The sequence below is a fragment of the Diabrotica virgifera genome, chromosome 8 (assembly GCF_917563875.1).
Source record: "Diabrotica virgifera virgifera chromosome 8, PGI_DIABVI_V3a".
Classification (NCBI taxonomy): Eukaryota; Metazoa; Arthropoda; class Insecta; order Coleoptera; family Chrysomelidae; genus Diabrotica; species Diabrotica virgifera.
In genome coordinates, this window is record NC_065450.1 from 31,659,006 (window position 1) to 31,680,717 (window position 21,712).

At 33.0% G+C, this 21,712-nt stretch overlaps 1 protein-coding gene and 1 long non-coding RNA gene across 3 annotated transcripts in view; one reads left to right on the top strand and one right to left on the bottom strand.

The window, feature by feature from the left end:
- Nucleotides 1-1,992: 1,992 nt before the first annotated feature.
- LOC126890454 (uncharacterized) lies at nucleotides 1,993-4,631 on the bottom strand. Its single transcript, XR_007700324.1, has 2 exons — nucleotides 4,286-4,631; nucleotides 1,993-2,360 (listed from the first exon to the last, which is right to left on the bottom strand). It is a non-coding gene; the product is annotated as an uncharacterized LOC126890454 (long non-coding RNA).
- A 5,368-nt stretch (nucleotides 4,632-9,999) lies between these two features.
- LOC114344448 (mediator of RNA polymerase II transcription subunit 12) overlaps nucleotides 10,000-21,712 on the top strand; it is a 268,924-nt gene continuing 257,211 nt past the window's right edge. For both annotated transcript variants that reach the window (XM_050659395.1, XM_050659396.1), the window contains exon 1: nucleotides 10,000-10,552. In XM_050659395.1, coding sequence (XP_050515352.1) covers nucleotides 10,355-10,552 — 198 coding nt within the window. In that variant the 5' untranslated portion in view covers nucleotides 10,000-10,354. The remainder of the gene's footprint in view (nucleotides 10,553-21,712) is intronic.

Genomic DNA, 21,712 nt, shown 5'->3' on the forward strand with positions numbered 1-21,712 from the left:
TCATTGATTCTACAATATTTATTTCCATAATGAATGATAAAAAGAAAAATCAAAGAAGTGACTCTAATTATGTTACTGAACCCAATTGTGTTGCAAATTCCTAAGTAGATGTGGATACCCATATTAAAAGAGTAAATCAATAGAAAGAACATATGTACCATGATTAGTAAGTCAATAACATATTATCAAGGATACATAATTTATATTTTAAAATAACATACATATAAAATCAGACTTTGATGTTAATTTTGAGAGTAAACTAAATGTAAGATCAAATATGGGCCATTCAACAAATATATGACTATCTTGGATTATCTCAACAACGAATATTTTACTGTGCAACATAAGAAGTACGAAAGTAAATGGCTCTAGAGTAATTATTCCCATAAACAACAATGTAATTTTCAATTTACTTTCGTTCTTCATATTTTGCACAGTAAAATATTCGTTATCGAGATAATCCAAGAGAGTTGTATATTCATAGAATGACGAATGACCCATACTTACCATGTCGGGATAGTATAATGGAGTTTTTTCTAGTGATTTACTGTGTGACCACTAACATGAGAATGTGACTGTCATCATTGCATGTGTTTTTTAAAGTCAAATCACATGCTATGATTTTTCTGACATGTATTCTTCCTTTAGCAATTATTGGTTTGGTGTAAATTGAGCAGTTGTTCAAAGAGGTGGTCTATTTTTTGAACTTACAACTGAAGGAAACAAATGGGAAACCAAAAATCATTTATCAGCAATTACTAAGTCACCTGATACCATGTGCTGTAATATACATACTAAATTTTTTACTCTCTTCTTGTCAAATACTGAACCTTACTTGCATAAGTAACTACTCCATTGGGAGCCACTTCAATTAGACATTTTAAAGTATTTCTATGTTTATATGAGCTATATGTTACTCTATCTGTTTTTCCAATTTTTTGGTTGGTTACAATAGATTTCTGTGCAGTCTAAAATTATTCTACAATTTATAAAATTTTTGAATCATGTTGGCATGCAATAAGTTATTTTTATTCCTGCTGTGAACATCCTTCATAATATTTTGAAATAATGTTTAAACCAGGTTCAGTAGGATGAAATCCTCATTGAAATTTTAAATATAATGCCTAAATCTTCATTTACAAGATTTAGTTTCAATTTCATCACTGTAAATAGTAACGGATCAATTTTAGGTACATTGACCACAGCTCAATCTTGATAACAATTAATTGACATCAGTCTAAACTCATATTATAAACACATAAATACATATTTGCATGGTAAACCAGTATAGTTCGTCTGCTCTAACTTTTCCCATGCGTCACGATTTATTTTCAAACAAATTAAGTCAAAACCTAAAGTGAAACGTACACTGATGTGTGTAGTATATAGTATAAGTATACAAAATGTATATACACATCGACATTCGTTTCACTTTAGGTTCTGACTTAATTTGTTTGAAAATTAAGTCAAAACGGAAAAGTTAGAGCGGACGAACTATATAAAGCACAATTTTTTCATCACTACTTTCAGTACATCTAAATGAAAAACAAGAAGACAACTAACTACTTTGCAATATTTACTGCTTCTTGAAGTACTTTGACATTCTACAAAAAGTCATTTTCAGCTTCCATAGTTGCAACCAAACGAGTAGAAACTGAGTAGCTTCATTGGCAGTGCCGGGTTGACTTTCTTCTTCACTTCTCACTGGAGAAGTAGGTAGATTTGCAACGAGAGGTACTGGGTCCTGGTAAAGGCCTCCTGGAAAGTACTGACTAATGTTTCATTTTTCACATTTTGAATTTGATTTCTACAAAATTTCAATACATTGTCGTGATCATATTGATAATGAAATATTGAATTCATTTCCAAGTGCCAACATTGGACCAAGAAACAAATTCAACATAACATCGCCAACATAACACAGCAAGCCTGAGACCTTTATGGGTTCTTGTATTCTGCTCCTCTGCATCAGTAAAGTAAAAAGGAATGAACTTCAGTATAAACACTTTATTTTCTCATTTTATTATGGTCACAATTCAAGATCTACATTTTAGAACTAATGAAGTTATTTTATATAAAAATAGTCTGTCTCTGTTTATAGGCAAGCTATAGATTTTAATAAGGAATTTAGCCTGTGGTCTGACGGCTTCTTCCGGTGCTGTCCTGGGTTATTTACAACCCAAGATCTTCTTCAGAAAGCGTCAGATGGTATGTCCAAAAAGAGACAATGTGGTCACTGGATGATTGTCTGTGGAACTGTTAATTTTCCTACGATTCTCATTGGATGGTTGCCTGGGTAACTGTTAATTTTCTATAATACTCATATTTGAGGGTTAGGGCCATGCCCTTCTCCTGGGTGCCTAGAAGAGAAATTAAGATGTAGACAACCGCAGCATAAATTTATGAAGGGCCCCTACCACCCAAGCCAACAAAACCTTAATATTCCCTGTCAGCAGTACAGAAAAATTTACAGGTTACTTTTGAACTAAAAGTTATAACTAAAATGTTTTATGAATTTTAAAAGTCAAAAGGCAGATATTGAGCACTGAATTTATTAAATATTGCCCAAGTATACTTTCGCTATCTAGAGCATCCTCAGGGGCATTTCGTCAATAAAAAGAAGGTATCCTCGAATGTCATTTAATTAAAATAAATAATTTGGTGGCAAACTTAAATTAACATCTAACTAAACACTGAACAAAACAGATAAATTAAAGTGCCAGTAGGCTCTACATTCTTGCAATATGGAGGCAGAATATTGCAAGAATGTAGAACCTACTGGCACTTTAATTTATCTGTTTTGTCCCTTTTCAGTGTTTAGTTAGATGTTAATTTAAGTTTGCCACCAAATTATTTATTTTAATTAAATGACATTCGAGGATACCTTCTTTTTATCGACGAAATGCCCCTGACGATGCTCTAGCTCTAGATAGCAAAAGTATACTTGGGCAAGATTTAATAAATTCAGTGCTCGATATCTGCCTTTTGACTTTTAAAATTCATATATTCGAGCATTCAACCATTTCCTATTTTTCTAAAATGTTTTAATTGAAACACCCCTTAATCAGAAAATACAATTTTCTGTTAAATTAATTGAATCGCGAATATTTCTATAAATTTAACAAATTTTTAAACCGATAAATGAAACTTGAGAAATTATTATTTAACATAACTGCTGATATATCAATGAATTAGCATTAACAGAAAATAAATACCCCACAAATATTTTCTTTACCTAATTGGATGAATCAAATTATCAAACAAATATATTATGCAAATTAGCAAATGTGTTAGCCAATTCATAAAAATGTGAACAGAAAATTAAGCAATATAATCAGAAAACCAACTAGATTTGTTTAGGTTTCACTTGACAGAATCTATACAAATGAACCTGAATGAGACCGGCTCATATTTATACGAGCAAAAGAAATTACCTGAAGGTCAATATTAGCAGATAGAGAAGTAGGTATTTCTATTAAGACAAAATTACAAAAAATTAAGCACTTTATAAATAATTTGTTTTGAAATAAAATATCTAAAGAGAATGACTGTTTTACTGGAAATAATTTATAATGAAAATGGCAAGCTAAAATAGTATTTTCTCAATAAATAATATACTAAATTTACAATCAAGATGTAGTAGAAATAGACAAACCAAGACACATTAAATGCTACACTAGGAGCACTCCCGAATCATAATTTACAATGTATAAACTTAAGAAATAATGATTTGGGATTTAAAATGTATATACATTGTAAATTATGATTCGGAAGTGCTCCTAGTAGCATTTAACTTGTCTTGGTTTGTTTATTTTTACTGCATCTTGATTGTAAATTTAGTATATTTGAGATAATGGAAATAAATTTTGGAATTTAGCTATACAAAATTGAAAATTTATATACCAGGCGGACAAGGTAAATCTAAATGGACCAACAAATATATTATAATACTAAAAATGAAAATCAACATGGCGAACTGAGAGGACCTCTATATTCTATATTTATGCAGAGTGGGTCCTTGAAAATAGATTCTAAAAAGTAGCAGATATTTCAACACAAGTAAAATTATTTACTTTACTCTTTTAAGTAAGTAAAGGTTGAGTGTCTGTCAAAAAACCTTTGGCTTTGTTGTGCTCAAAAATTGCTGTGCCATTTTGTTGGTCAGAATTCCCAAAGTGGCAAGAGCAAACCAACAAAGAATAGACAGATGGTTCCCTATCTTTCAGTCTGTGAATCAATTATACAACGATAAATTCAGTTCATTCTCTTCACTATATTTTCTTACCTTAGTAATGAAATCAATGTCTTCTTTTCAACCAGGGCCCTGATTCTAAATCAAATTTCGACACTAAACAAGTCGCTTTCAATATGGCGACGGTTGAAATGCGATTGTGCGAGCCTTGTGGATTTTAGTTGAACTAACGAAGTGACGTCATGAAATAGCGACTATCGAAATTAATAGCGACTTTAAAAAGGGTGTTGATATTATAATTTCGACTGTCGAAATTATTTGACACGGAGATGAATGATTGGCCAAAAGCGAGGTTAGGTTTAGTTTAGATGTGTTTTGTTTATTTCTTGCAAGGAAAACTAAAGCAAAAGGTATTATAATATAGCTGGGTTTAATTGAAATTTGCTTGTTTTGAGGAATTAGATAGAATAGTATTAAATTAGAAATATAATAATTGAGAATGTCCACAACATGAATCATCAACTCAATGAAAGATGTAAGGTAATAATCTGGGAAAATTAGTAAAAAACAAGAAAAATTAATTACCAGCTATTTTATTGCTGGACATGCTGAAATCAAATCTTAAGACTTCCTATATTAGTAATATAGCTGTGCAAAGTCCACAGAAAGTGTGCTATTTTGTTTATAAACAAATTAGTGCTCCGAAATCTTTTTTTATTATTGCTCTATAACTCCGAAAATTTTAACTTTAAACCAAAACACTCACATAAAAATTGACAGTAATTCTGCACATTGATAATTTATTCCAATTTCCTTCGACGGAAATTTTCCTCGGAAAATTCGGGTTTTCCAAACAAAATCTTTAATTTTCAACTAAAATTTGAGGGAAGTAATTATTTATCAATAATTAAATAATTTGGTGACAGTGACATAAATCTTTTTTGTTATAAGTGTCTTGAAGATATGAAAATTTGTATGTACAAAGAGGACCGGAATTAAAAGGTATCTAATGGTTCAAAGATTAAAATCCTGTTGTTTATAACTCTGTCGCAAATGCCGGTCAAATTTGACCGGTTATACCTGGAATCACTCCTCGCAATTCAATTTGTTTTTCTTCGTAAAGGACACAGAAGCCGTGCCCTTTTCAACAGCGTTAACTTAATTTAATTAAATCTAATATTTTCTGAGGGGTTCTATTTGTTTATAAGCCAAAAAATTGTTTCTTTATAACATTCCTGAGACCGCTCAAATGGTCCAATTTCAATCCTGTAAGGAACGTTGAATAGGTATAGTGCTTTTTTATACGAAAATCATAGTTATTCTGGTGTATCATAATCTTTCTGGTTATTATTTCGACCGAAATTTTTTAATTAACATTTTAATTATTGCTAAACTATTGGTTAGATTGTCGCCGGTCTCCTGATATACAGAGAGGGGCTAAATTATGGAATAAATTCATTTTCTCTAAACTGGACGATTTTAGAGAAAAATCCCGAAACAGGTCGATTTTTATTTTTAAATTAAATTTCTTGGCATATATTTCAAACTAGTGACGTCATCCATCCGAGCGTGATGACGTAATCGATTATTTTTTTTAAATAGGAATAGGGGTTCGTGTTGTAGCTCATTTACAAAGGCGTTCAATTATCTATTCAGTATTATAAACATTAATATCATTATTTATACAGGGAGGCCAAAAAAATTTTTGAATTAAATTAATTGACGCAAGAAGAAGAATGCATGTAATTTATTTAACTCAAAATACATTCTATTGCTGTCAGAAAATAGAAAAAAATGTTTATTTTGCAAATAAACATTGCTTTTAGCTTAAATTAAATGTTCAAACTGCCAATAGGTAGGAGGGAGGCTGTTTGTGATTTAATTTAAGCGAAAAGAAATGCTTATTTGTGAAATAAACCTTTTCTTCTATTTTCTGACAGCAGTACAATGTATTTTGAGTTAAATAAATTACATACATTCTTTTTGCGCCAATTAATTTAATTCAAAATTTTTTTTTGGCAACCCTGTATAAATACCTAATGATAATAATGTTTATATTACTGAATAGAGAATTGAACGCCCTTTCAAATGACCTACCACACGACCCCTATTCCCATTAACAAAATTATCGATTACGTCATCACGCTCAGATGGATGACGTCACTAGTAAGAAATATATGCCAAAAAATTGTAATTTAAAAATAAAAATCGACCTCTTTCGGGATTTTGCTCCAAAATCGTCCGTTTTAAAGAAATGAATTTATTCCATAATTTAGCCCCTCTGTATAATCTACTATAATAAATCTTTCATGTCATCAATTATTTAATTATTGATAAATAATTAGGTACTTCCCTAAAATTTTAATTGAAAATTGCAGATTTTTTGGGAAAACTCGGATTTTCTGAGTAAAATTTTTGTTGAAGGAAATCGGAAAAAAAATAACTTTGTGCAGAACTAAATTACGGTGAATTTTTATTTGAGTGTTTTTGGCTCAAAGGAAAAATTTTAGGAGTTACAGACCACTAATTGAAAAATAAAGAAGATTTAGAAGTGCTAATTTGTTTATAAATAAAATAACACACTTTCTGCGGACTTGTCATACCCCATATTACTAATAAAGTAACGCATAAATTCGTTATTTCGTAAAGTGGTTACTTTAAGGAAAATTCCCGAAACACGTCGATTTTTATTTTTAAATTACGGTTTTTTGGCATATATATCATACTAGTGAAGTCATCCATCTGGGCGTGATGACTTAATCGATGATTTTTTTAAATGAAAATAGGGGTCATATGATAGCTCATTTAAAAGGGTATTCAATTCTCTATCCAAGAATATAAACATTAACATAATTATTTATACAGTGTGTTCAAAAAACATTTTTTAATTAAAATAAGTGAGACAAAAAGAAGAATATAATGTAATTATTTAATTCAAAATACATTTTACTACTGTCAGTAAACAGAAAAAAAATTTATTTGACAAATAAACATTGATTTTCGCTTAAACGAAATGTTCAAACTGCCAAGCGACAGGTGGGTGGCAGCTTTAACATTGAATTTAAGCAAAAAACAATATTTATTTCTCAAATAAACATTTGTTTCCTGTTTTCTGACAACAGTAAAACGTATTTTGAATTAAATAAATTACGTACATTCTTCTTTTTGTTTCAATTATTTTAATTAAAAAAATGTTTTTTGAACACCTTGTATAAATAATTAGGTAAATGTTTATATTAGTGAATAGAGAATTGAATACCCTTTCAAATGAGCTATCACATGACCATTCTCATTTAAAAAAATCATCGATTACGTCATCGCGCCCAGATGGATGACGTCACTAGTATGATATATATGCCAAAAAATCTGAATCTAAAAATAAAAATCAACCCGTTTCAGGATTTTTCATTAATGTCGCTGGTTTACGAAATAATGAATTTATGCGTTACTTTATGGACGCACTGTATATCCAATCTTAAGATTCGATTTTAGCAATAAAATAGCTGGTAAATAATTTTTCCCAAAAATGGCATTTTTTCGATAATTTTCCCAGACTATCAACAAGTTCCAATAAACGGGAGCGCCAACCCAAATTCTGAGCAGTCTCAACATGATAAGATTAATATCCCCAGTTGGAACTAATATCGAAATGAATAAGAATCGCTATATCTGCGGCTGTCATGGCGGTGTCGAAATGAAATTGCGACTGTCGAAATGAATTAGAATCAGGGCCCAGATCCTGGGAACAACAAAGAATCTACATATCCCTCTTTCACAATATTGTGTACAATCCGGGGCAAAGCACATTACCATTTTTATTATACAAAATAGAATGGTTCACAAAAGTTTGTAAACTTTGCTTGGTGAATATCACTAAAAAACTATATTTCATACAAATTTAAGACAGAATTATGGTGGTATTATGTTAAAAACAGTATACTTAAGCAGAGGAAGCAACATTTCAACTTTATAGGAATTAAAAAGGCTTTGAGATTGGGCAAATTCTGGCTTTGCAACTTTTGTTTACATTTACGAAGTCCTTCTTGACAGCCGTAACCTCACATTTCGGCTGTTAACCTAAAAATCTCTTCCTAAGTTTGTATATCGAAATTATATTTATGTATTATATCAGACATTTTCTACCATATATAGTATTTATAGCGAATTTCTTGTGATGTATTGATACAATTGTACAAAATTAATAGTAATATTTTAAATAATCTCTTGTTTTTGCAAATCACCCATAAGGAATACACATAAGATCGTCCCACAAACATCCACAGTGTACCACGTGACCATGTGTCAAAGTTAACGCTCCCAGCGGATACCAATAACGTATGAGGTAGATATATTAATATTGTAAAGGCTGTATGACACTATGCATTTTCTTGTATCATTTCTAATATCGTTTCTGATATCGTTTCTTGTATACATTTTCTTGTATCATTTCTTGTACGTACATTTGTGCCCTGTATGACACTATGCAAGTTCTTGTATCGAAAATTGTATGAAATTCGGCACGTGATTGGTCGAAATTTTGTTTGTCACCCTGTGTCACGTTATGGTAGTACTGCATCTACAGACACAGCTGATTTTAAATATTTTATAAAATTTATAAACTTTTATATAATTAACATTTTAATGTTAACCAGAATTGTACGTTGACTGAGGTTGATTATTTGTGTTTTTATTTTGTTTTGATATTTGTGCTAAAATATTTGCATTAGAATTATCTTCAGTTTGATCCAAATTAGGAACTATTGTATTTTCGTCTATTAAAAAATTATGCACCATGAAACCTAAATTTATAGTTTGAACTTTACTAGGAGCTAAATATATGGTTATTAGTAGAACAGTAGTCCATACCAAACGGTATATTAAGTATCAATAAAAGATTTATAAATAATACCTACAAAAACACAAATAAATTCATCAATACATTATCCCATTTTCATTTCAGCCGCCATTATGAGTAAGTAATTTTGACATTTTAGATGTTTTACCAGCAGGTTTTACGTTTTTGCTCTTTGCGCAGAAATTGGCGCAGTTCTTGTACAATAATCTGTGCCTGACACAAATTCTTGTATCGTTTCTGATATCGTTTCTTGTATCTGTGTATGACACTATGCATTTTTTTGACATATCAGAAACGATATTAGAAATGATACAAGAAAATGGCCTTAACACCATAGAGTTATATATTAGCATAGAGAGAGTGTCATTCAGAGCGAAGTGACGACACCATCTTTTTTATTTGGATTAGTGCTGTTTCACTCTTACGCATAGTAAAGCTGCTACAGTTCTCCTCCTCTTCCGTGCCTATATTCACACTGAATGTCATCATAGATTTTCGATACAATGTGTTAGAAAGAGATGCAGCAAACCAGTCCATGAGATCTTGTCGTCAGGAGGCGCGGAAGGTAGGCTCCCTCTATGTTAATATATACCTCTATGCTTAACACATGACAGAAGCTCGAAACAAATGACTGTGAATGAAAAGCCCTATTGCGTAGTGTTCATGTTAACTCCACAACTCTCTTGGTAGATACGCTCACACTCGCACGACAGACAAAGATAGCTAAACCACCGTACTTGATATCGAGTGGCATATCCGTAGTCAAGTCTATTTTCTTTACATGTCTCTGGGTTTCGAGCTTCTGTCATGTGTCACATAATATTAATATATCTGCGTCATACGTCTTATTGCAGATACCAATAACGTATGACGTAGATATATTAATATTATGTGACACATGACAGAAGCTCGAAACAAATGAGTGCGTGCGGACGACCACAGCGGCTGGACAGCTGAGCCAGCAGTAGCTGTCAGACGTCACCGCTGGAAGCCAGCCGCTGAGAGATTTACTAAGCTTTCCCTATCACGGCTGGATGCAACCACTCAGCCGATTTCTGCTGGCAGCCAGCCGCTATGGTCGTCCGAACGCACCCAATGACTGTGAAATGAAAAGCCCTATTACTACATGACAATGACACATGACACTGACAATTAATCCAAAATGGCGTCGTAACGTTGGAGTTTTGTATACACAATATTTATTTATAATGAATAAATAAATAGAAGACGTTCCCAACAAAATTATTATTTAATTTCCTTTACTAAATTAGTTTAAATTATTTACTAGTTAATAGTTTTAAGTCAAAATGTTCAATACCAATTTTCTATACGAGAAACGGCCTTTGAAAAAGCCTCGTATTGGGCCCCCCGATGTATATCCTCAAGAGCCAAAGCAAAAAGAGGATGAACTCACTAGTGTTAATGTTAAACATGGTTTTCCTACAATGACCCACCTCAGTGATGAATTTGGAACCGCCAGAAATTGTAATGTCACAGCTAGCAAGGTAAGTACATATTACCGCAAATTGTTATATTTAATAGTAAAACATTAAACAAAAAACACACCTAATATCTGCAAAATTAAAATCAATTACAGACTATTGAATGAAAAAATAAATTATCTGTTATATATTTTTTATTCCTACATTTAAACATTTATTTAACATCACTAATAGTCTAAGAGCTAGTGAACCCTCCGACTAACGGTCGTCCTGTAAGGCTAGAAATTTTTCTAGTGATAATTCATAGCACATCAAGGCTAAAAACCATGACCTGGCAGGCCTCAGCGGTGCACGTGTATCTACCAGGTGAATCGAAAAGTGCAAATTTAGGGGGTAAAATAAACTTTCTCCTGTAAGGTTTAAATTTAAGTATGTGTGTTTTATTCGTTCTCTGGATTAACTCTTTATAGAAGTTAAGACTAATTTTAATAGTTCTATTTTAATTAAAATACAAATGTATTGTTACAAACTTATCCGTCATTTAAACATCATAACATCTTATAAAAGTCAATAGTCAAAAGGAACTCTTCTTCTTTTTTTATAATCTTGTTTAAGGTAGGTAATACAACATCCCCCCTCAAGATGATACATCTTCAACATAACTACTGATTAATCTTCACGATAGAGTAAAGGTCTGACAACCGCTCTCCCAGAGCGCGTTGTATTCTTACTCTGTTCAATATTAAATGGTCCATCAGTTTTCGTTGGCGTTGGAAGTCGTACAGGTGTTTTGGGTTGAGTTGGGTGACTTTCCAGTTCCTGACTACCTTTCTCAATGTTTGTTGGTCTTTGGGATGTTAGTTGTTGAGTAGTCGGTGTAGTTTCTGGAGTCGAATTTGTTTGTTGAATCCCAGGCAGTTGTTTCAATACTCCATCGGGGATACTGCTTAGATATGGAGCAGGGATCAGATGAAAACGGTTTCTCCTTATGGTGCTTATGGCGGTCTTAACTATGTATGATCTTGGATTAACTTCGTTAATGATTTCACCATGTCGTTTCAGGTCTGTGATCCATACAAAATCACCAATTTGAAGTCGACTCAAATTCTTCGGTCCATGTTTTCCATCATATAATTTTTTATATTTCGAGCGGTACTTCCTCTCCGCGCTTACTAGCTTTTTTGATGATTTAAATTCAGCTAATGCGATTGATGGTAGATTATCTCTCAATTTTCTTCCAAACATCATTTCGGATGGACTGAATCCGTTCTCTAGTGGTGTGTTTCGATAGGACAGAAGTGCTATCTCTATGTTGTTCTTATTCTTCTTTATTAAGGTTTTTGCGACTTTTACAGCAGCTTCTGCTGCGCCATTTGCTTGGTGGAATTGTGGGCTACTTCTCGATGTAGAGAACCCCCATTCTCTTGCGAACTGTTGGAACTCTGATGTTTCAACAGCATGAAATTGTGTTCCAGTGTCGGAACAAACCAACTGTGGTATACCATATCTTGCAAATATTGTTTTGCAGATGTTTATTACTTCCTGTGATCTCATGTTCTGAACAGGAAGTACTTCAAAAAATCTGGAGTAGTTATCAGTTACGACGATATACCATTTTCCTTCAGTTTTAAAAAGGTCCATTGATATCACTTGCCATGGATAATCTGGAAATTTAGCTGGCAATAAAGGTTCATGATGGTTTGTCGAGTTTTGAATACAGATAGGACAAGATCTTACTTTGGCTTCTATCTTAGAAATTCCTGGCCACCACATCGTTCCCAGAGCACGACGACGAGTTTTAGTTATTCCAAAGTGGCCAGCGTGCAATTTTTCCAACATCATTGCCCTGAGCTCACATGGAATGATCATACGGTTTCCTCTAAGAAGGATACCATCCACAACTGATAGTTCATGACGTACTGGGTAGTATGGTTTAACATCACCTGATAATGCAGACTTGTGAGGCCAGTCTCCCATTATGTAGTTCTTCAGTTGATTACAGGTTTGATCATTGCTTTGTGAGTTAGCAACTCGTGTTACATTCTCGTCAGATGTGTGAATACCTGCAAGAGTGACTCCATGAATGAAGGCATCGATTTCTTCTTCTAATTCTTTGTCATCTTCTGAAGGTATGGGTTTACGAGATAAAGTATCAGCAATATATAAATTTTTCCCTGGGGTATATACAATATTGTAGTCATAACGCATCATGCGCATTCTAAACCTTTGAAGTCTTGGGGACAGATCATCGAGATGCTTAGTTTTAAATATTTGTATAAGTGGCTTGTGATCGGTCTCTATGGTATATTGTTTTCCTATCAGAAAACTCTTTAGTCGATCGCTTGCCCAGGTCAGAGCTAGTGCTTCTCTTTCTATGTTTGCATAATTTTGTTCAGCTGGAGTCAAAGTCCTCGAGATGTATGCTACAGGTTTCTTATGACCACCTTCAACTTGAAGTAATACAGCTCCCAGTCCTTTGGTAGAAGCGTCACTGGATAGGATTGTAGGTTTATTTGCATCATACATTGTTAAACAAGGTGCTGATATAAGCAATTCTTTTATTTTCTGGAATGCCTCTTTTTGTGCTGGGCCCCATAGAAATGCATTGCTTGGACTAACTAAACTTGTAATTGGTTGCATAATCTCACTCCTATTAGGGATAAATTTCGCTAGGAATGTTACAGTACCCATAAGGCGTTGAACTTCCTTGACATTTTTTGGTGCTTCCATGTCTACAATTGCTTTCACCTTGCCTGGATCTGGTGCTACCCCATCCTTCGACAACACAAATCCCAAGAAATCGATTTTCTGCTTACAGAATTCAGTTTTGCCCTTATTCAAGGTTATACGTGCTTTTTTTATTCTCTCGAGCACTTCTCTTAGGCGGTCATCGTGTTCCTCTTTTGTGTTTCCCCAAACCAGCACATCATCCATATGGACTAGAGTATTTTTTGCTCCTTCAAGGACTCGTGACATTCTTTTCTGGAATTCCTCTGGTGCCGATGTAATGCCGAAAGGTAATTTCTGGAATTTAAATCTTCCAAATGGAGTTAAAAAGGTTGTGTAGTCTCTTGATTCTTCGGCTAAATTAAGTTGCCAGAATCCATGATTTGCATCAAGTTTGCTAAAGTATTTAGCCCCTCTAATCTCTGCAAGTTGTAGCTCTACTACGGGAATTGGGTGAAACTGACGTTTGACACTTTTATTTAATCTTGACAGATCGACACAGATACGGACCCCTTTTCCTCCTTTCTTTATGTTTACTACCATTGGGGCACACCATTCAGTCGCATGATCTATAGGAACAATGACACCATTTCTCTGCATTTCTTCCAAAGCTTCCTTTACTTGGTCTCTCAATGGAACTGGAACAGTTCTTGGTACAGAAATAGCATATGGTTCAGCATTTTCCTTTATTTCAATTTTGTATTCACCCTCCATATTGCCTAGTCCTTGGAATAATGAGGAGTATTCTGCGACCCAATTTGTCTCAGTGCTTATAGAATAAATTCTTTTTACTAAATATAAGCCTTGGCATGCTTTCCTACTCAACAATGGGACATCAATCTCTTCAGAGATAAATACATTTTCTGCAATTTCCCTATTTTTATATTTTAGTTTTAATTTTACTGTACCTAGTATTTTGAATCTTTCTTGCTTTTTTGCACTAAATACTTTATTCGAAGATTCATTTAGAGGTAGTTCATTTATTACATTACTCAGCACTTGGACAGGTACCATTGTTACATCAGCAGCAGTATCCAGTTTGAATGTGATAGGTTCAAGCATTCTCTCTTTGCAGCTTACTTGTAGTTTTTGTGTCCACACATTCCTGTCATCACTCGCTTTAATTTCATGTACATAAGAGTTTTCGTCACTATCAGGCTCTGAATCTTGCTGAATGGCATGTACATTTTTGTTTTTGGACTTTTTATTTTTATAACACATCTTGCTGTAGTGTCCTTCATTTTTGCATGTACAGTGGAACCTCGATTATCCGTCTCTCCATTAACCGTCACCTCTGTTAACCGTCAGGGTCCGTACATAAGTTGTATTGACTACATAAGCAAAAATTGGGTCATCAATTCATTTTGTTTGAGCATTGCGATAAGCCAAACGAAATTCGCTGAAATGTACAGTGTGGTAACAAATGAAGTTATGGCTGAATGGCTATTTTGTTTTTATTGGCTAAAGATGACATAAACGAATTTTTAATTTGTGATAATGACGCAAACGGCTATCGATTGCGGACAGATGATGAAATCATTGAAATGGCAAAAGAGGCGGACGAAACAGTTTCAGAAGCTGAAAATGTCGATGATGTTATTGTAACTGACAAAGATTTGAGTAAAGAAGCTAGAGAAGCTGCATCGCACATGCAACAATTCATCGAGTGGTATTCTTGACAAGAAGAAGCCAATAAAGTAGATTGCATGATCTTACGAGGATTAAGAAAAATGTGAAGCATCAGTAAAACAAACAAATATTTCAGAATATTTTAAACCAAATTGATTCGATTGTACGAACAAAAATTCCTCTTATCTTGCAAAACAAAACATATATGTAAATAAAATTTGAGAGTTGTACTATCAATTTTCAATTTTTTTTAAATGTTCTGTTAACCGTCTTTTCGATTATCCGTCATACCCTTGGTCCGGTGCCCTGACGGATAATCGAGGTTTCACTGTACCACATTTAGCATTTTTTGCAGGACAGTTTGCTAATTTATCATGCCAATCATATCCACATCTAGGGCATTTTTTCGTTTTCTCACCTTTACTTGACTGTTGGCAATTTTGGGGCTTCTGTGATTTTTTGTAAGTTGATTGTTTTCTTATAGCAGAAACATTTGGTTCATTTAGGTTTTGTTTTTGACGGATCAGCTCTTCATGTTGTCTTAGACAGGTTACAGCTTTTTCGAGAGTAAGTGCAGCATCAAGTTGCAGTTTGTCACTTATGCTTGTATCTCTCATTCCGATAATCAACACTAATAAAACCATATCATTGTTTAAAGTCCCCTAATCACATGTTTTTGATAGACTATGTAAGTCAGTAATAAATTTCTCTGCAGTATCACTCCCTTGCTTATGATTTAGGAATTTGGCCCTTTCATAGATAATATTTCTACGGGGTATAAAATAATCTTCAAATTGTTTTAATGTCTCATCATATGTAGTTGGAACTGGTGAAAATGATGAGAATATTTCTTCAGCTCTACCCCCATATTATAAATTAACACATCAATTTGTTTTCCATCAGATGCTTTATCAAGGCCACACCCTCGTCTAAAACGTTGAAAACGGTTTTTCCATTGTGCCCAATCACTTGGATGGAAATTAAATGATTCGGGAGGTGATAAAGTGAGGTTTATCGACGGTGATTCTTGAACTGCAGCGTTATCATGCATTTTTTTTTCCCAATTGATGCTTAACTGTGCTGTTTTCCTACTTTGTATTTTTGTACTAACCAACCTCTAAATCTTTCGAGTTTTCTCATCCCTATTTTTACAAATCAGCTGCCACCATGTTTTATTCGTTCTCTGGATTAACTCTTTATAGAAGTTAAGACTAATTTTAATAGTTTTATTTTAATTAAAATACAAATGTATTGTTACAAACTTATCATTCAAACATCATAACATCTTATAAAAGTCAATAGTCAAAAGGAACTCTTCTTCTTTTTTATAATCTTGTTTAAGGTAGGTAATACAACAATGTGTTTGAGTAAGTCATTTAGAAGAAATGTGTACAATGACAGGCGATTCTGAAGAGCATAAGACCTTGCCAGGCGAGGGGAAAGATTAGGGGTTTTTCCTAAAATTATTCTTTTTGCATCGGACAAATTTTTTTTAGGTTTTTCGAATAATTCCAAACAGAAAAGGTCTTTAGTAATTTTTCTCTTAAGATAATAGTTTTTGTTATATAAGCGATTGAAAATTTTGAAAATTGCGAAATCGGCCATTTTTAACCCTAAATCGGACATTTATCTAAAAATTTCAAAGTTGCCAAGGTAAGTAGATATTCTTTAAACATTGATTGATGAAATCCCAAAGAGTTTTTTTTAATACAATATCGGAAACGCCTTTGTTTTTAATTGCTAATCAAGCGGGCGCGACACTGTGGTATAAGTGAGGACGTTTGAGTTGGCATAAATTCATTATCTCGAGAATGGGCAAATTTCAAGAGAAATCCTCAGACAGGTCGATTTTTATTTTTAAATTAGGACTTTTTGGCATATATGTAATACTAGTGACGTCATCCATCTGAGCGTGATGACGTAATCGATGATTTTTTTAAATGAGAGTAGGGATTGCGTGATAGCTCATTTGAAAGGTTATTTAATTCTCTATTCACGAATATAAACATTAACATACTTATTTATACAGGGTGTACAAAAAAAATTTTTTTATTAAATTAACTTTGATTAAATTTGACAAATAGAAGAAAAATTTTTTTTGTACACCCTGTATAAATAGTTATGTTAATGTTTATGTTACTGAATAGAGAATTAAATATCCTTTCAAATGAGCTATCACACAACCCCTACTCTTATTTAAAAAAATCATCGATTACGTCATCACGCCCAGATGGATGACGTCACTAGTATTATATATATGCCAAAAAGTCCTAATACAAAAATAAAAATCGACCTATCTGAGAATTTCTCTTGAAATTTGCCCATTCTCGAGATAATGAGTTTATGCAAACTCAAACGTCTTTTTTTTTATGGCTTTGGCAGTTTGCAATACAGCCAGTTACATGTTTTTTTTTTAATCTCATTAGAAGCAGTAAAAAGTTTATGAATTATTTGCAATTGAATAGACTAGAATAGATAAATTTAAAGTTGGAAATCAATACAACAATTAGTGAAAAGAAGAGAAAATTTATATATATACATACACATTAACATGGGTCACACGCTTCACGTCCAGGGGCCCATCAGGACATTATAATATAAAACATACACAGGAAAACTAGGCCACGGTAAATAGGATTAAACATATAAAGGAGAGAAAACAAAGGTAAACAGTAAAAACAAATTATTATTATTTTTTTTTCCAACTAAAGAAAAATATTACATTTGGCCAAAAAATCGATTATGCAGTTGTAAATTAATCTATTTTGAGTCGCTAGAGCAGATAAAACGTTAAACGGAGATTTACCGGTAATATGAACTATATTATTATATAATAAGGTGGATTCCAGATTATTTTTGGCACAACCAAAAATTACATATGATCTAGGTCACCTTCTACTCCACATTCCACACAGTTTTTACTCTCAACCACATGAATTCTTGCAAGATGAACAGGAAAGCAAGCATGTCCAAATTTTAGCCTAGATATAGTTGTTATATAACGCCTAGGGACATTATAGGTTCTATGCCAATGTGAAACAGGGACAGTTGTGTGTAAAGAAGTGTATCTATTTGGGTTGGTAAAGCAAAACTCAGACCATAGGTCACTCCATTTATGTTTCATGGCTGCCTTACGTGTGGCAACCAAATCAGAAATACTTGGTAGATATTCTGTGGTATCCCCTGAATAAATACTTAATTTGGCTAATTGGTCCACATGCTCATTATGTTTAATCCCACTGTGTGCTTTGGCCCATATAAATATCACATTTTTTTTATTTTCTTTAAATTGTTTCACCAATTTTTTAATTAATATTATATAGGGATTGGAGTATGTGGTTGGAAAAATAGGTTGGTTAATAGCTGTGAGAACTGACATCACATCTGTAACAATAATAACGGAGGATTCCCTGTTAGAAACAAAAACTAGGGCTTGATATATGGCAATTGCTTCCGCACTAAATATGGAAATATTTGCTTTTAATTTGAACATTTTTTCTACCTTTTCCATGGAGATGTAAAAGGCACATCCTGTACCGTCTTCTGATTTGGAGGCATCCGTGTAGATAGTACTGTGGTAATCCCAATTGGATAAGATGCTTGTTATAATGTTGTTATTTGCTCTTCCAGTGTTTACATAATTTGGTTTAATAAATTTAACGTCATAAAAAAATGTTTCAAAATCATTTATATCTGTGTGTGATTTTAAGTTAATATAATCTAAGTTAATCTTCATCAGCAGAAACTGTGTTTTCTCTAAGAGCTTCACATAGGGTTGGAGAGTTTTTCTTTATCCAATATTTATTCGTTAAATCATAATTGTTTAAATTTATTAATTCGGTATAAAGGAAAGTGTTCTGGTGTTTAATTTTCAGTAAAAATTTTTCGGCCAGGAAATGTCTTCTAAGAGAAATTGGAGTCTCAAGTGCTTCAACATAAAGGGGCTCGATAGGAGTTGTCTTCATGACACCAATACAGATCCGCAGACACTGGTTTATAAATATGTTTAATTTGTTTAGTAAGTTCGTGCTGGCAGATCCATATAACCAACATCCATAATCTACGATAGAGCGAATGTACGTCCTATAAAAAAGTAAGGAAGTCTGAACATCTGTTCCCCACCAAGTTTTAGTTGTCATTTTCAGAAAGTTTAGGCCTTTTTCACATCTATTTAACATATATTCTATGTGAAATTTCCATGTGAGTTTGTCATCCAGTATAATGCCCAAATATTTAACTACCTTTTTAAAAGGAATTTCTCGCTGTTTTACTATAAATGTTTCTATATTGGGAATATTATGTCTACTGAAAATGGTCATTGCCGATTTTGTGGTCGACAGTTGAAGGTGGTTTTCTTCCAACCATATTTCTACAACATTGTAAGTATCCATTAAAAATCCAAAAGCTTCATCTCTCTTCTTTGTTTCGCAGTATATGCTGAAGTCATCTGCATATTGGATAATCTTAAAAGGATATTTTTCCAACTTTAATTTATGTAGGTCAGCTGTGTATAAATTGAAAAGCAAAGGACTTAAGACAGCTTCTTGTGGAATTCCTGTAAAAACGTATCTTGGGCCTAATAAATGGTTGTTAAAATCCCTGACATAAACATGTTTTTCTGAATATAATCCGATAATAGCATATACTATTGCCTTAGGAATTTTAAAATCAATAATCATTTTTTTTACTCAAAATATTTAAGCTTTAGGTGTCATATGCTTTCTCAATATCAATAAAAATTGTTGGAAGATAGTTATTTCTAGAGAAATTATTTTGAATATTTGTTACTAAGGTTGTAAGTGCATCTAGCGTACCCACCCCTCTTTTGTATGCAAATTGATAGGGCGTAAGCAGGTCTTTTTTGTGTAGCCACCATTCTAGCCTATGTTTTATCATACGTTCGAAAGTTTTTTGCACACAAGATAGCAGAGAAATCGGTCTATACGAATGGGCCAAATTAGGGTCTTTACCTTGTTTAGGAATCGGTGTGATTATAATTTTTCTAAAGTCTTCAATGCATTCACCTGCAAGCATCTCATCAAAAATTTGTATAAGAAACCTTTTTGCTATAATTGGTAGGTTCTCTAACATTGGATACTTTATTTGATCAAAACCCGGGGCAGTACATTTTTTATTTATTAAAGCATAATTTAGTTCATTAATGTGAAAATTATTTGCCAAAAAATGATTTTTATCTAAGAACGTTTGTTCGATATTTACAGTGGAAGGAACAGTCTGGGGAGCTACATGATTAAAAAACTCATCTATTAAATCATCATTATGTGGCTTACCCAAATTTATTGTTTTACCATTCATTTTTTTTTGCTTGTTTCCATATCATGCTCGCTGGAGTATTTTTGTTGAGATTGGAACACCATTCAATCCAACTTTTTTTAGCTTTTTCTTTTAATGTTCGTTTAGTAAGTGCCATACATTTTTGGTAAGCAAGAAAATTATCTTTTGTGGGGGTTTCTTTGTATACTCGCAGTAAATGTTTTCTTTCAGAAATTATGTTGTCACATTCTGCATCCCACCAAGGTGAAGGTGTTCGATTTTTGCACTTAAATGGTCTGTATTCTTTTAAAGTTCTTTGTGTTGCATTATACAATTGATTAAGAATGCATATTTTTCTTTGGTGGTTGGATATTCTGCATCAGTAAAATTATAAAAGTAGTCTTCGACAATCTCTTTATATTGCTCCCAATTAGCTCCTTTTAGGTTCCATCTATATCGCGGAACTGTGATATCCTGCGGAATTTGTTGCATTGCAAGAGTTATTTTTATCATAAAATGATTCGATCCTAGTGTGTCAGAGTAAGCTGCCCAATCTATATCACTAGCTACATCCGAGGAGCAAAAGGTAACATCTATCATAGAATCATTGCAGCCTGGCCGGGTAATGCACGTAGGTTCGCCCGTATTCATAACTACAAAATCACAATTATTACTTGCTTCAATGAGTTGTTTACCAATAGAATCGTTTTTATGCGATCCCCAGGTAGAATGATGCGCGTTAAAATCCCCACCAATAATACATGGAGTTGAAAATTGCGAAAAGATATTTACCCAATCAGTCGTGTTGGTTTTAATGTCCGGTGCCCTATAAACGGAAATTATACTTAAAATTTTTTTGTTGAATTTAATATTAATACCACAAACAAGAAGGTCGACATTAAAATTGGAAACTATGCTTAATTCTAGGTGTGAAATCGATTTTTTGACCAAAATGCAAACTCCAGAAAAACCATCTTGTCTATCCTTACGAATTACATTATAACCTACAAAACTATATACTTTGTTGGGTTTAAACCATGTTTCACTTATTATTGCCACATCAATATTATTATTTACAAGATAATGCATTAAACTATTTTTATTGGAAACAGCAGAACGTGCGTTCCACTGACAAATATTTAATGTCTTTAGTAATGGAGTGAAGGTTACTTTTTACATGTGTCCTCCAACACTTTATGTATTCTTGTTTGAATTAAATCAATATTTAAATTTTTTATATCTTCAATAGTATTAATACTTTTTAAAAAATCAACTATAAAATCTGCAATTGACTTTACAATGTTTTTATTATTTAAATCTTGATAAGTTGGTGGATTATTATTTCGAGGCAGTGGTTGATTAGGGCCAAACTGAAAAGGGAACATCGGTTGTGGAGGAGGAGTGTCATTAGAAATTCGACGTTTTTTATTTCTGTTGCCGGTAGGACTACGTGTAGGATGTGTGGGCAAAACATAATTGCTATTTTTCTTAAAATTGGAGTGTAAAAAGGAGTTAGAATTTTCAGACCTGGATTCAACTGCTGGTAAAGGCGGAAAATTTTCGTTGGACAAAATAGAAAAACTATTTTTAACA